General features: G+C 37.1%; 1 protein-coding gene across 8 annotated transcripts in view; it reads left to right on the top strand.

The window, feature by feature from the left end:
• The window catches only part of TCF12 (transcription factor 12), a 479,077-nt gene that overhangs the window by 157,299 nt on the left and 305,776 nt on the right, over positions 1–16,002 (top strand). For 7 of the 8 annotated variants that reach the window (XM_027766014.1, XM_014581899.2, XM_014581901.2 and 4 more), the window contains exon 4: positions 1,003–1,076. In XM_027766014.1, the coding sequence (XP_027621815.1) occupies positions 1,003–1,076 (74 nt within the window). Of the gene's footprint in view, positions 1–1,000; positions 1,077–11,451; positions 11,512–16,002 lie in introns of those variants that run through there. The other variant, XM_014581904.2, reaches the window with a different exon arrangement.

Genomic DNA, 16,002 nt, shown 5'->3' with positions numbered 1-16,002 from the left:
TCCTTTTTTTGAGTGTGTGTGTGTGTGTGTGTGTGTGTGTGTGTGTGCAGCTTTCATAAAAAATGGATCTGTTTATTTAGAATCAGATTGTGTGTCATTTTAGGAGCGATTCAAGTGTTATAAAATTACTTGGGTGATTTGTCATGTTTCCGTTAGTTTTGATATAACTAGTATGAATTGATATAACTTAATTAGATGTCTTCAGATAATAGCTAATCACTGCTCTGATAGAAACCAATTTTATGAAATATAATGGTTGTTTGATTTGTGTCATTTTCTATGGTTTATCCATATGAGCTGAATTTTTTATATTTTCATTTAGGAAGTAATAAAAACTAGAGAAAGTTTGGCGTTTCATCTGCTCATAGAAATAGCAAGGGTGACAGAGATGGAGAGATCTAGATTATGCTCCATTCTAAAGTCTCCAGAGAAATATTTTGGTTCTGAAATTCAGTAATGTACACAGAGCGTAGTATAGGGTTTAATGGAACAGTGATGAAGATACTATGAAGTAATATATTTTCTAGGTTTCCTTTGTCTTTTTGTGTGTGTAGGGGAAGCAGAGTCTTGCCACGTAACAGTCACTGTACCCAAACCCCCCATCTAGAACTTTGGTTTGCACCACTGTGCCACCTCTTTTTTTAGACAGGATCTTACTATGTTCCAATGGCCACCTTTGAGCTTGCAGTCCCTCTGCCTCAGTCTCTGCAGGGTGCTGGGATTATAAGCACAGACCCACTCCCACGCCAGCCTTTAGGTTGGGCCAGAAATCTAACCTGGGCCTCTCATGTGGTCCCAGCCTGCCGAACACGGTGTCAGCAGCTCACGGTACTGAGGCTGGGCCTTCTTTTTAAAAAATACTTTCTGAGGTGAGGATTGATTTTAGCCAGTTGCACAAAAATGCAAATACCTCTTGTTGGATTGTACTCTGCTATACCATGACAAAAAAATTTGCCAAAGTATCTTTCTGATTTTATATCTTTCATTCTCTTGTCTCCTTAGGTATGGATGAGCGAGGAGGTACAGCATCTTGGGGCACAAGTGGTCAGCCAAGCCCTTCCTATGATTCTTCGAGAGTAAGTTTGCTATCAACCTTGATTAAAACTCTTGAGATAATTGGCATAATAAATATATTCTTTCATATTTGAACTCTATTTCTTAAGAGAAATAAAGATGAGGCTTATTTTCATGGAAATATATGAAATACCTAGAACCTATCTCTTTGTTTTTAAGTAATTATTTCATTTAACTTTATGTATGTATTTATTTATTTATTTGACCAGAGAGGAACAGATTGAGGGCAAAAGGGGACGAGGGAGTGAGAAAGCAAGCCTCCAGGTCCAGGACTTGATCCAAGGTTGGCCAGGTGGGAGTCCAGCGTCGTAACCACCATGCTACCTGCTGGTCCCAGAATCTCTCTTTTTAATAAACTGTCATACTTTGGGGATTTATTCTATTTTTTACACTTAAAGAATTATTTTCAGGGTTATTTCTTCACCTGGACTACCCACAATACCCTTTATTAAAGTTGATAGAACTTGGAATGTCTTACTAGGTGGTCTCTTTACTTAAATATTCATTTTTCTTCCTTTGTTGTTTATTTGCTTTGAGAGATGGCAGTGGCTCTCAGAGAACTAGCTTCCAGCCTCCCATCCCCTGTTCCTTCAGCCATGTATATAAAAAAATCTAGCCTATGTCTGGGAAGCATATCAAGACAGACACAGCAGATGACACTTCTTGGTTGACAATGAAGAGAGAATAGGACCAAGCTAGTGTTCTACACTCTCAGAATTAAAAAGATTAAAAGGTAAAAAGGTTCTAACCTTTTCCAACATAAAACAAAGATTCTATTTTTTTTTTTAATGATACTGAAAGATGGAAAATTAGTTCAAAGAAGTACAATAAAATTAAATGCTAGGTTTCCTGACTCCCTAGTAAGCTGGTTAGGTTAAAAAATACTTTTCCAAAAATAAATGAATAAGGAACTGTTTTATCATTTCTCTTAGAATTAACCAATAGAAGATAGGTATGTAAAATTTATGGGTACTTAACTATAGAAGCAAAATTTTTTAAGCAGTAGAAGGAAAAATGAAATATTATTGAACTACCTAGTCTCAGTATGCATTGTACCATTTCTGTATTGAAAAATGCTGAGTTAAAATATTTCTTAAAATATGAGATTTTGCTATTATATGAATATTTGGCTGTAATCTGTATTTTAATTTATCTTACATACTTTGGGAAGAACTGGGATACTAGTCATTTGGAAAAGATCACATAAAGAGACTGTTAAACATGTTTGTGTTTCACTTTTGGGAATCAGTGGCAAGGCTGTGTTGTACATGAAGGCTTTTAGGAGACTTCGATTTTACTGTCAACTCTGCTTGGAACTAGACATTTAATCTTGGACTCATCGCTTTTTCCTGGGGATAGTTAACACTGGTTGATGTCCAAATCTCCTCCTACCTAAAAAACTTTCTGATTTCTTTGAATGGTATTGTGAATAGTAGAGGTTTCCTGTTTAAATTTTGGAAGCAGGCGTTTTATGTAGTGAGGAACTTACAATGCCTTTCATTAGTTTTGGGGTATTTTTTCATAGGCTTGGGTTACTGGTGTAATAACATGTTATTTTTTTCTTTTTGAGAGGTTTTTGTTATAGGGTGCATGCACTCACCAGAAGACAGAGACAGAAAGCGAGAAATCACCCCCGAAGGGGGATGACCACACTGCAATCTCTTCTCCTCCATTCTTCCCTCAGGATCTTGGGCACACGCGTCCAGCGTGAGTTGAAGCCACCGGGTCTGGGACTCGAAGCGTGGTCGACTACATGGGAGTCCAGCGACATAGCCATCACGCTAACTGCTGGTCCCATAACATGTTATTTCTTAGTGTGCATTAAATGGTGCCTTTGTACCTTTATATTTATTTTCCTTTTAAATTTTTCATTTTTCTTCTTGCTTGTGTACTACATAGAATTTTAGGAGGAAAGCACATAATATTATTCATACACTTATGTAACCCATTCAGGATCCTGAAATTGTTTGCCTCTAGAGATGGGATCCAAAGCAAATCTTATTTTTCTTTTTTCTATTTGATCAAATATAAAATGATACTTTTTACTCTTTTTTTGAGTATGTACTCTGTGCAGTGAAAAGTTAAATTGATTCTATAGCAAATTAGTTTTCTATTTTTTAAAGCACAATTAATCTTTAGATACTCTCAGCCAACTATAGAACAGTATATATATTCTTGTCTACTGAGAGAGCAGTGTGATGACTCAGTGCTACCTTTCTTCATTTTTTGTTCCCATTAAAGTCCATTCTTCCACAAATTTTCTTCACACTATCCTAGTTGTGGTTTGACCTTGAAATGGGTTAGTAATCTATAGTCAAGAAGTTAGGTGTATTTTTTACAGAAATCTGAATTTAATTTCTGTTTTTCCCTTTAACTCTTTCCAAGAGATTTTTTTTTTCAACCTTTGAAGCCTCCCTCAGTGTTTGAGGAGAGGTTAATCATCCATTAACTTTTAGGATTTTATCATTAAACATTATTTATCATCTTGATTTTTTAAAAATAATCATGAGCAAAATGGATATCTTAATAAAAATCTCAGTTGACCCAAGTGCGTCATTCTGTTTCAGTACATTGAGTTTCTTAAATTCAGAAATACTGATGTAGGCTAAAAATCAGTTTTGATGCATTGTTAGCGAATAATTAAGTCAGTTTAAGCTTTAATGAAATTATAGGTACTGTTGTAGATATCATGCGATTGAAATTTATTTATGCCTTATAATACTGAGTAAATACCACATTTTCATCTCAGCAAATTGTATTATTTAAAAATAACTTGATTTTAGTAACATTATTTAATAGTTTTTTTTTTCTCTTTATAAAATTTGAAAACGCTTAAGAGCCACAAAAAAGAAAACTGCCAGTAAGTAGTTCAGTGGATTTACAAGCACATGCTTTTAATTTCTGTGGATCAAACTATCTTTGGTACTGTGTTATCCCCTTCTCGCTTTCACTCAAAACTGTAAGTTTGACATATAAGTCCAATTAATACTGTATTTTAACTGTATGTGTTACTGCAAGAGTGGCTACATAGAATTAGATATGTTGAACTTAAGAGTTTACTTAATAGCTTCTGAAAGGAAATTTTTCCTGTGTCTACTGTTTGTCTTATAGGTCCTGTCCTTAAATCTAAGCTGTTACTAAGCTATCATTCTACCATGACAGTCTTGATACAAAGTCAGCTCTACCTGAGTCACGTAGTCTGGTGTGTCTGTATGGCTGTGTTGAAGTGTAAAGAAACCTGTTTACACCAGTCCCACCATAAAAATAGCCTACAGTGTAGAGGCTATTCGAATTACCCAAACCATTAAGTGAAGAATTTTGTTGAGTTGACACACAGAAAAATGGCACTCTACCTAATGATAGTTGTAGAATGGTAGAAACGGTCAGTATTCTTAAGAAATGTGGTTTGAGGGAATAGCAGATGATGCAATGATTACGTTACTGGACTCCCATGTAGTTGACTGTGGTTCATGTCCTAGACCTGGCGGCTTAACACTCACGCTGGGTGCATGTATGTGCATGCACACTCTCTCCTGACAGGAGAATGGAGAAGAGCTTGCAGTATGGCCATCCCCATTACGGAGTGATTTCTCGCTTTCTGTCTCTCTGTCTTTCTCTCTGGAAAGCACATGCACCTTATAGCAAAAAAGAAAAATCTCTCTCTAAAAAAAGGAATGTGGACTTGAGACAGAACATACCTGAAACATTCAGAGTGAAGGAACGCATCATTTGTGATTTGTATCCACAGGCTTTTCTACCTTTGTTAAAGTCCTGGTTTCTATACCCTTGACATGCTGCCACTTTTGGAGAACACAAATGCACACAGGAATGGATTAAAAGAAGCATTATGTTGGGACTAACACTTCCATTTTTTAAATTATGAAGGTGAGGGACCAGCTGTTAGCATAATGGCTATGTTGCTGAACTCCCATATAGTTGACCATGGTTCAAGTCCCGGACCTGGTGGCTTAAACTCATGCCGGGCGCGTGTACATATGTGCCCAAGATCCCGAGAAGAGAATGGAGGAGAAGGGATTGTGGCGTGGGCATCCCCCCAGGGGGTAATTTCTCGCTTTCTATCTTCTCTGTCTCTCTCTGTCTTTCTGGTGAGCATACACACCCTATAGCAAAAACCTCTCCAAAAAAAAAAATAATAATTGTGAAGGTGATGATCAAGGTAAAGCACCAGAGACAGAAAGAAACAACTGGAGCCTCTGGTAGTTCAAACATGGGCATGTGTTATAGTTAATGAGCTTGGGCTCGCCATTCTTTATTTTTAATCCTTTACCAAAGACGTGTTTCTACTTGTACTAAGCATAGAAAATACAATATCATGATTGTTTTTGTTTATTACAGTGTTAGTGATTTATTCTAGTTTCAGATTTATTTTTCGTCAGAAGGCAGTAGTTGAGAGCATAGACTCTGGAACCAGACAGCTTGGATATAAATCCTCGTTCTGCCACTTAGCACATTTGTGATTCTAGACAAGTTATTTAAATTCACTGTATGTCAGTTTACTTATCTGTGAAATGGGGATAATGATAGCTACTTCATAAGGAAGCTAAGAGGATTAAATGAGACAATACATGTGAAATGCTTAAATCAGTGTCAGATGCACAGTGAGTGCTAACTGTTGACTTGAAACCTGTGTATCTCAAAATTCATCCACTAGGTCTTTATGTAACAATTACGTAAGTTTGAATTAATGAGTACATTTGCAAATATGCTGGATTCTGAGTATAATAAATAAAGATTATTTGGTAACTCAGTCATGCTTAAGATACTTTTATTCTTTGAGATTTAAAGGACATAAATAAAATCACTTTAACTGTCCATTTCTTTCTTGATAAAACAAAAGACTCTTACTGCTAAATATTAACATAAAAGTTTTTGTCTCTGTCCAGTATAATGCTTTTTTACATAATGGATGCTGTCTATGTGTTTGCTGAATATAATCAAGCTGTGGAATAATCATTAGATTTACTAAATTAACTAGATTTGCAGATTGAGGGAAGAACCAAAGTTGATTTAAGGTATGAAATTGAAGTAAATGGTGGCAGTATTAATAAGCCTTCTTCCTGGCTTACCAGTTTATTTTCTTGATTGATGATTCTACTTGGAGAGGCATTTTATTCAAAATCACAGGTTTTGGATACTTGTACTGTATGACCTTTTCGCCTCAGATTTATACTTGTACTGTATGACCTTTTTGCCTCAGATTTATCATCTCTTAAATAATGATAACTTTATAAATACCTGTTATAGTTTTGGTAAAGCTATAATGCAAAAATATTTGTGAAACACTATATTTCATTTACTGATAAAATAAATAAAAGCTGCTATTATTGAGTCGTCAGAAAAGTCATAACACATTTTTGCATAGAAACATGTCATGACTTTTCAACAAACCAATACTATTAATACCACCATTACCATCTCCACATACTAGTATTTTTTGTTTTAAAGAGAGATTTTTGTTCTAAGGTGTGTGCGCTCATCAGAGAGACTGACCTTTTAGCAAGAACTCACCCCCAGGGAGGATGGCCACACCACAATCCCTTCTCCTCTCGGGATATTGGGCACACACACATATACGCCAGGCATAAGTTTTAAGTCATGGGTCCAGGACTCAAACCGTGGTTGTCTACATGGGAGTCCAGCAACTCAACCATTAGCCATCTGCCAGTCCCCACATATCTAATAATTTAATGTACATTTTCATGTTTATATTTCCTGATATACAAATTAAGTTTCTCGAGTGTTTTCTGGTCATTTGCGTTTCTAGAAATTCCAAGGGGCCATGTCATCTTGGTTTCCCTGCCCTCTGAGCTCTAGTACCCAGCCTAGCCCAAACACCAAGCCATTCTGAAGGATGTCAAGGTTTACACCCTTGGGATAGGATTATGACAAGGTACACACGAGACAGAAGTCTCTTTTTTTTGGGGGGGAGAGGTTTTTGCTATAGGGCGCGTGCGCTCGCCAGACAGACAGAGAGAGACAGAAAGCGAGAAATCACCCCCCAGGGGCAATGGTAAGCGAGAAATCACCACCCAGGGGTAATGGTCACGCCACAATCCCTTCTCCTCCATTCTCCTCTCAGGATCTTGGGCACGCACGCACACGCGCTTGGCGTGAGTTTTAAGCCACCGAGTCCGGGACGCGAACCGCGGTCGACTATGTGGAAGTCCAGCGACATAACCATTTCGCTAACTGCTGGTTCCCGAGACAGAAGTCTCTTGATGCAAAGTTTTTATAAGATACAGTGTTTTTCATCCCTTAATTTAAAAGGTAAACTTGAGTTCACTAGTAGGAAACCAGTAATAGGAATTACATTTATAGGCACTATCGGTGGCTAAGAGTTGTCATTTTACTCCTGAGCATTTTCCTTGTTATGTATAATTTATTGTGGTAATTATTTTTGAGAAAGAAGCAGCATTCGATTGAGTATAGTTTGGGTGGGTTTCTTTCTTTTTTAATTGCTAAATTCTCTTTTTGGTTTACTCTTTATAATATGATTTGCAGAATGAAATAGTCATTTATACTTTTGCTTTTTATTTCCTCTGCATTTTGCAGTTTCATAGAATTTTCACAACTGAAATGTATGTTAATTGTCACTTACGCTTGGTCCCTTTTATATATATATATATACATATATATATATGTATATATATATATATACACACATAGATAGATAAGAAAACTGGGATAGAGTTAAAAAATTTGGCCCGGTTGAGATTTGTGCTGCCTATATAAAGAACCCGTGATGGGACCAGCAGTTAGCGTAATGGCTATGTCGCTGGACTCCCATATAGTCGACCACGGTTCACATCCTGAACCCGGTGGCTTAAAACTCACGCTGGGCGCATATGTGTGCGTGCCCAAGATCCCAAGAGGAGAATAGAGGAGAAGGGATTGCGGCGTGACCATCCCCCCTGGGGCGTGATTTCTCGCTGTCTCTTTCTGTAGAGTGCATGCGCCCTATAGCAAAAACCTCTCCAAAAAGAAAGAAAAAAAAAAGAACATGTGAAATGTGACTGGTTAATGACACTCTGACCTAGAATTCAGATATTCTGAGTCTTTTGCTAAGTATTTTCCAACCACCCCCCCGACTTTTATTACATATTTTCCCTGTTCGAAGAACTCTCACATTTTCTGCCATATACTGAAGGAATGGGAGAAGAGAGAGGAGACAGGTAGAAAGACAAATGAATCTGCAGCTGCTAAAAGAGGACATGGGGCATGACAGAACAGAAACATTTACCTGGTAAATATAGTGTATTGTGAGGTGGAATAGCATAGAATGTAAGAACTTGAACATTAGACTCAAGCTGTCTGGGTTCTGTTTCTGGCCCTCCTACTTCCTAGTTCTGTGACTCTTGGCAAGTTACTTTCCTTTACCTCAAACTTTTTCTCCCCTTTTCCGGTTTTCATTGATAAAAGGGGTGTGAGTACTAATAATAACCGCCTCACTGAAGTTCCAGACTTATTTCTGTTAGTAGAGAAGGGGAAACCCAGTTATGTGGTGATGAGTTGGCTTTAAAGTACTTGATTTAGCTGCTGTATATGACTCAGCAGAGAATGATTTCAGGGCTTTTTATTAAGTGTTAGATTGTAGGTATGTTTTGAGGCCTTTCGTGTTAATGCATGTTATGACTCTTGCTCCCTGTAGTCGTGAGGCACTATGAGGGTTTAGTTTACTTAAAAAGTACCAGCAATTACACAGACCAATTGTCAGAAACATACACGGACAGCAACCTGATAGACCAGGCCAGGTAGGAAATAAAACTATGAGAGTATAAGGATTTAGGAGTTGCTTCAGTCTTCTCCGTTGTGTAAACAAAGCCATAGATCAGGGACGTGGGACAGGGGAACAAAAATAAATAAAAACTCAGCTGAAGTAAAGATTCTGTGGAACTTGGAATCAGCCTGTAAGGGTATTTGGATGAGATTAACGTCATTTTTCTTGGAACTTCTGGACCATTACTGCCAGATGTGGCTAAAGACAACTTTGATTTGCTTAGTACTTACTCCATCTTTTTATTCATGTGGGAAAGCTTGGCTAAGAGCCTTTCTATAATTTGTAGGTAGCAAGTTAGATATAGGAAAATAGAGCCTTGATTTTCCCCTCTTATGCTAACTATACAGAAATGCAGAGTTTATTCTAACTGCAGTAGGCGTTATACTGGCTGGAGTTTTGGAAAGACCTGATTGGTAGTTCATTTACCTTGATGGAAGCCATGGTAGTTCATTTACCTTGATGGAAGCCATGGGAGTACCTTAGGTCAGTGGGAACCTATTTCCTTTTCCCATGTACTTAGTGGTGTGAGAGCCATCTTTATAAATAAAGTGTTAGTTTCGTTTGCCTGCTTTTAAGAAGCTTGTGCTTACCATGGCCCCTCAGTTAGTAAGCACAGTTTCTGAAATGTTAAAGGTGGATAAATGTATGTCTTCAAGTACTGGAAATATGCTTAAAAACACAAGTCATATTTATTGTATCTAAAGAGTTACATTTTAAAATTTTAACTCTTTTAAGACAGCAGTGGAGAAACCATAGGCAGTAAATAATTACCAAGAATCGAGTGTCTTCCCTTTTCTGTGGGGGCGGCGTTCCAGGATCCACATTTGATGCCTATAACTGCACATAATACCAAACTGTACATACAGTACTGTGCTTTCTCAATCTGAAAACCAAGATGGCTCTTGGTGACTAAGAGGCAGGTCGTATGTATGGCATGGATATGTGAGACAAAGGGGACAGTTCACGCCCTGGGTACAATGGACTGGAATGGCATGAAATGGCACACAACATAGTTTGAACTGTTTATTTCTGGAATTCTTAATTTAATTTTTTTTTTTTTAGAGGTTTTCTCTATAGGGCGCGTGTGCTCGCCAGACAGACAGAGAGAGACATAGAGAAAGAAAGCGAGAAATCACCCCCCAGGGGGGATGGTCACACCGCAATCCCTTCTCCATTCTCCTCTAGGGATCTCGGGCACGCACGCACACGCGCCTGGCATGAGTTTTAAGCCACCAGGTCTGGGACGCGAATCGCGGTCGACTACGTGGGAGTCCAGCGACATAGCCATTACGCTAACTGCTGGTCCCTTCATTTAAGGTTTTCAGAGTGTGTTTGACCACGGGTGATTGAAGTTGTGGAAAGTGCACCACAGATAAAGGGCAACTAATTTCATTGGTTCCCATGGGATTCAGAGAGAGAGAGAGAGAGAGAGAGAGATTACTTTGGATGGTTAGGGGAAAATTTAATACAGGAGAAGATATTTGAGTAGACTTGTTATAGAACAGATAGGATTTGCATGAATACAAGTTTAAAAGCCTCCCATATTGATAGATAGTAAATCTGCTTATTCTGTAGGTTCCTACTGTGAAAGAAGGTATGTGACCTCCATGTAGAGAAATGTGGTCTCTTCTTTGGAGAGTAGAGATATGAGTGAAAATAGGTTTTTATATTGGGAATGACACAAAGTGTCTTATAAAGATTATTATGGTATAAAGAATGGCTCTAAAGTGGAAAAGTGACAAGAAATAGGATGATCTGGAAACATGTTACTACACATTTAGGATGAACTGAAACTTGGATTAGTATGGTAGGAGGCAGATTGCAAAGGAATGGAAAGAAGAGAATTTCCTAAAGGAAACAAAGAAAACTTGCAAAACTAGGTGACTGGGGAAGATGCATAAAATCTTGTAGACTCATTCCTCTGACAGGACAATGACTCTTGTCTTAAGCTCCACGTTTTATTTAGGTTTGTCAAGTCACACCCTGTGTGTTAAATAGCTACCAGATTGTCTGATATTGATAGTTTTCCCTCATGAATGGGAAAATCTGGTTCTGTGAATTTTAAAAAATGTATAGTTGTACTCATTGTCCTTCCTTTGTCAGCATTGTTGGGTAATAAAGTTTAGTGTTACTTTCTCTCCTTTAGTGTAGATATTTTTCTCTTAGAGATAGTCTATTATTGGGACCAGTAGTTAGCATAATGGCTATATTGCTGGACTCCCATGTAATCAACCACAGTTTGAGTCCCGGGCCTGGTGGCTTAAACTCATGCCAGGCACGTGTGTGTGCGTGCCCAAGATCCCAAGAGGAGAACGGAGGAGAAGGGATTGCGGAGTGGCCATCCTCCATGGGGGGTGATTTCTCGCTTTCTGTCTCTCTCTGTCTTTTTGGCGAGTGCACGTGCCCTACAGGAAAAAAAAAAAAAACTCTTAAAAAATAAAAGAGATAGTCTATTATTTGCTATTTTATTATTTTTGAAGTAGTAAAAGTATAGATTTTATAGCTACTAGGAGTTCAAATGCAGTAATTAGAAAGGACACACAGATTTTGAAATAGTATTTTATGCCTCTTGATCTCAGGTACAAAACAGGAGATGAAGCAGTTAAATAGCAAAGCAAGACAGAAGGGACAGAATTAAAGTAAGTGTTTTCTATATATTGCATCTGTGTTCCCATTAATCTCTGTTTTGTTATGTAACTGCTCCTGAATGTTTTGAATGCCAGGAAAACTATGGGTAAGAAAGGAGTATATTTAAGAGTTAGGTTTAAATGAACCTATGAGAGTAAATGCTGTTTGTTACTCTTGGTTCTATTCAAAGCAGCACCTGCCTACAGATTGTAACCTAAAAGGTCTTGGATAAGAAAAAATTGGGTGCTGATGATATAAGCACCCCTAAATCTCCTGCCTGCAGACATTTGAAGTGGAAGAAATCGCATACTGGTCAGATTGTCTACCTTTTCATTTTTAGCCTGTTAAGGCTTCTGTTTCCTTGCGGTGTGGGGACATTATTGAGATGCTCTACCACAGATCTTTTTGGAGAGAACCTTTATATCAGTTTCTCCTTTCACTTAACCTTGTATGCCTATAAAATAACATCTTTATCAGAACTGATTTGATCTTTATTCTTTTTCTTTACTCTAATAATTATGCATATTTTAAAAGTAACAAGCAGAAATAAAAGTATATTTAATAGTTGAGTCTCTTTTTAATGTCTCTTTTTAATTACTGAGATTTTACTTTCTTGACAGCCTCTTTAATAATTTCTCTTAATTTTAGAGATTTCTTATTCGTGGGAATAGAGTAGATTCTGGCTGAACACATTTTTAGGCCCATTTAGCTTATTTAGTTTTTTATGTTATGTTTTTCTGCCTTAGGGCACATCTGCTTGCCAGAGAGAGACAGGGAGAGGGAAAGTGAGGAATAACTTCCCAGGGTGCATGGCCTCACTCCATTCCTTTCTCCTCTATTCTCATCTTGGGGTTTGGGGCTTGCGCGTGCACACACATGCATACATGTGCAGTGTGATTTTCAAGCCACTGAGTCTGGAGTTTGTACCACAGCCAGATACCTGAGAGTCTGGTGCCTTAACCACCATGTCACCTGGTGGCCCCTAGCTTATTTTTATTAATAACAGTAATCATCACTAGCATTTGTCAAAATATAATATACAGACTTGACTTTCACATGTTGTCAACTTTGATCTTCACTCCAGTTCATTGAGAAACCTTTCTAAATCCTTTCCATGGTAGAGTCTCAGGGAAGCTAGCTAACTTACCAGAAATTAAACATTTAGCACTAGCAACCAAATGATCTTTCTGTCACTGTCCTTTTCTGCAGTCACATTTGTCAAAGTTGAAAAGAGACCTCGAAACTGTTGTTATTGCTATTCATTCAGTACTTTAAGGACACCCTAGAAGTTACAAGATGACGGTACTACTATTATTTCTTAGAAAAATACTATTCATATTTGATGCATTTAAAATAATGTGAGCCTTAGAATAATCAGACAGACTGGCTTCCAAGTTTCACCACTATGATTGACCTTAGACAAGACAGTTCATTTCTGAGTCTCACATTTCCATCTGCAAGAAGATCTGTCTCATGTGTGTGAGAATTAAGTAGAGGAGATTTTATAAATTACATTTCTGGAATTTGTAAGTGTTCCTCTTTTTATGTCTAATCTCACAAAAAGTTGTATGTCCATTCTGTTACAAAACCATATTAGGAATTTTTGTAGGTCTTAGATGTTCCTTAAAGATTCACCTGTTGAATTCCTGGAGTATGTCCTATATAAGATGATAGACAGTACTGGTTTTTAAATGCCCAACAGGAATCTATTGGAAAAGTTTATAGTGTTAGAATTCCTTGGATTTAGAGACTAGCAGATGGTGTAATGGTTATGTCATTTGACTTGCATGTAGTCAACTACAGTTCGAGTCCCAGACCTGGCAGCTTAAAACTCAACACCAGGTGCCTGTGCGATGTGCCCCAAATCTCAAGAGAATCTACACACTTCTGATAGAATGTGGATTCACATAGCTTAAGAAAAGAAGAGGCAAGGGTCAGCAGATGGTATAATGGTTAAGGCCCTAGATTCCCACATGACTGATTGTGGGAAGTCTTAGACCCAGTGAATGGAAACACTCTGGGCATGTGTGTCCAAAATCCTGAGAGGAGATTGGAGGAGAAAGGATTGTGGTGTGGCCATTCCCCCTGGGGAGTGGTTTTTCACTTTCTCTCTGTGTGTCTCTGGCAAATGCCATGTGCCTTATAGCAAAAAAATCTCTCTTAAAAAAAAAAAAAACAAGAAGGAGGCTTCAGTTTCTCAAATCTATTGATAGGGTATGTACCTTGCAAGGTAGTTATGAGAACTGGATGAGTTTATGTATGTTAAAGGTTTAGCATGATCAATTAATGTTGCTTTTTTATCCACTCTTCTTGTCATATACTTCTTTATTCAGAGAAAAGAGGTTTGAAATGTTTCCCTTCAACATATGAACTGATGCGTAAGCCTTTGTGTAATCAAATGAAATAGTTATTTTATATCATAATCAGTGTGCTGATTTGTACATAGAGCAGAGCATATTCTTGGTGTTTAGTGTAGAAAATCATTTCACGATTAGATAGTAAAGTACCAGCTGTCCTGAACCAATTATCTTTTCTACTTTGGTGATACCGTTATGTCCCACTGAGTGTAGTTTTCTTAGTTCTTGCTGTGTAAATGTTATGATTACCCAATAATTGTACTCCAAGATTATTTTTTGTCAGTGTTTCTTCCAACTTGTAATTTCTTAGTCTTCTCTTGGACTTAGGTTCTCTTGTTTTGTAGATTGTTTACATGGAAATCCTCCCCCCAGCATACTCCTTTTATTCATAAAGTGTTTATTGAGAACCACTATTTTCTGATCACTGAATTAGTTGAGCAAAACAAAAATGATCAGTCTGTATTCTTTGAGCAAAAAAATGCTCATTCTCTTGGTAAAAAACAGTGATTGTTGTACTGTAAGAGTTAATAAGAAGGATGGCTGAGAGAGTGGAAGCACATAAATATAAGCAATACTTGTTTATGAAACTTCCAGAGTGTATCATATACAAAGTGCAAATGATAATCTGTTCTATAGTACATGGAACAGAAGATTTAAGCTCAAAACTTCTCTTATTACACAAGTAAGCTTGGTCAAATGTCTTGTTCATTTTAAGCATTAGAATTTTCACATGTGAAACAAAAATTTTGAATAAGATAGTTTCTCAAACTGGCCTTAAAAAACAGTATACAAATATAGAGCACCATGGTAAGAAATATTTATGTATTATTGAGTTAAAATTAAATAGATTTCAGGGCCAGCAGGTGGCATGGTAGTTAAGGTGCCAGATTCCCACATGGCTGAAAAAAGTCCCAGATGTGGCAGTTTTAAAAATCACAGCTAATAGACAAATATATACAAATTAAAAAAAAATAGGTTTCTTTGTTTGATTTCCTGATATTTAATAAGTTATTGAAAATTATAAATCTTTAGAGAAGGAAAAAGTATATACTTCCCACATTTTTTCATCATCAGATCCCTCTGTGTCACCTCTAAATAGAATTTGATTGCTAGTAGCAGTCTCAAGAAATAGCAAAATAGACAACCTAAACATTTAAATCCTTTTTTAAAGATTTATTCCATGAGTGAGAGAGACAGGAATATAGCACCCTCAGCAGGGTGCTGATGCTGTGATCCACCGATCCTGTTCTCCTCACCCCCAGCTTCAGTCAGCTAGGATCCTGGGTACGCATGTGCCCTGTGTACTTGATGAGGTTGCCAGATGCAAAGTGGTAACCTTTCCATGTGGATCTACCTTACAGAGCATGGTGTTTTACTGCTGTGCCACTGTGTGGCCCTTAGCTCTTAATTTAGGTCTGTAATCTATTTTATGTTCCTTTTTTGTGTTAAGTATGAAGTAAGAATCAAATTGTTTTTTTGGTATGAGGCAACCTAGTTTACCAGCACCATTTGTTGAAAAGATAGTCCTTTTCTCCATTGAACTACCTTGTTATTTCTGTTGAAACTCAATTGACCATAGGTGTGATGATTAATTTCTGGGCTTTCTGTTCAATTCCATTGTTTTTGTCTTCACACCAACACCATACTGTTTTGATTACTGAACCTTTAAAATAAGTCTCGATATCAGATTGTATGAATCTTCTAACCTTGTTCTGTTTAGAAATTGTTTGGGATATTCTAGATTTGCATATAAATTTAAAAACTTTAAAACCAGCATGTCTGTTTCTACAAAGTTATTCAAGATTTTGCTTGCAGTTGGGCTGAAGCCACCAAATTCCTCTTGATGGGAATTGACATTTTAATAGCATGGAGACTTGATCCATGAATATGGTATATCTCTTTATTTACATCTTAAATTTTCCTTAGTAATTTCAGAGAATAGGCTTGCACATTTTCTGTTCATAGTAACTAAAGTAATATCAAGTAAAATATAATTTTTGATGCTGTTATAAATCTTTTAAAATTTCCATTTCTGGTTAAAATTACTCTTTTTTTTTTTAAACAATAGACCTTGTGGTAACTTTTTGTACATTCTGGCAAATTTTCTGTTTGAGCAGTTTATGAGAGTTGAACCTTTTCTAATCT

This window comes from Tupaia chinensis, unplaced genomic scaffold, assembly GCF_000334495.1.
Source record: "Tupaia chinensis unplaced genomic scaffold, TupChi_1.0 Scaffold000063_1, whole genome shotgun sequence".
Classification (NCBI taxonomy): Eukaryota; Metazoa; Chordata; class Mammalia; order Scandentia; family Tupaiidae; genus Tupaia; species Tupaia belangeri.
Note: the sequence above shows the minus strand (reverse complement) of the source record. Positions and strands in the feature narration are given on the sequence as shown.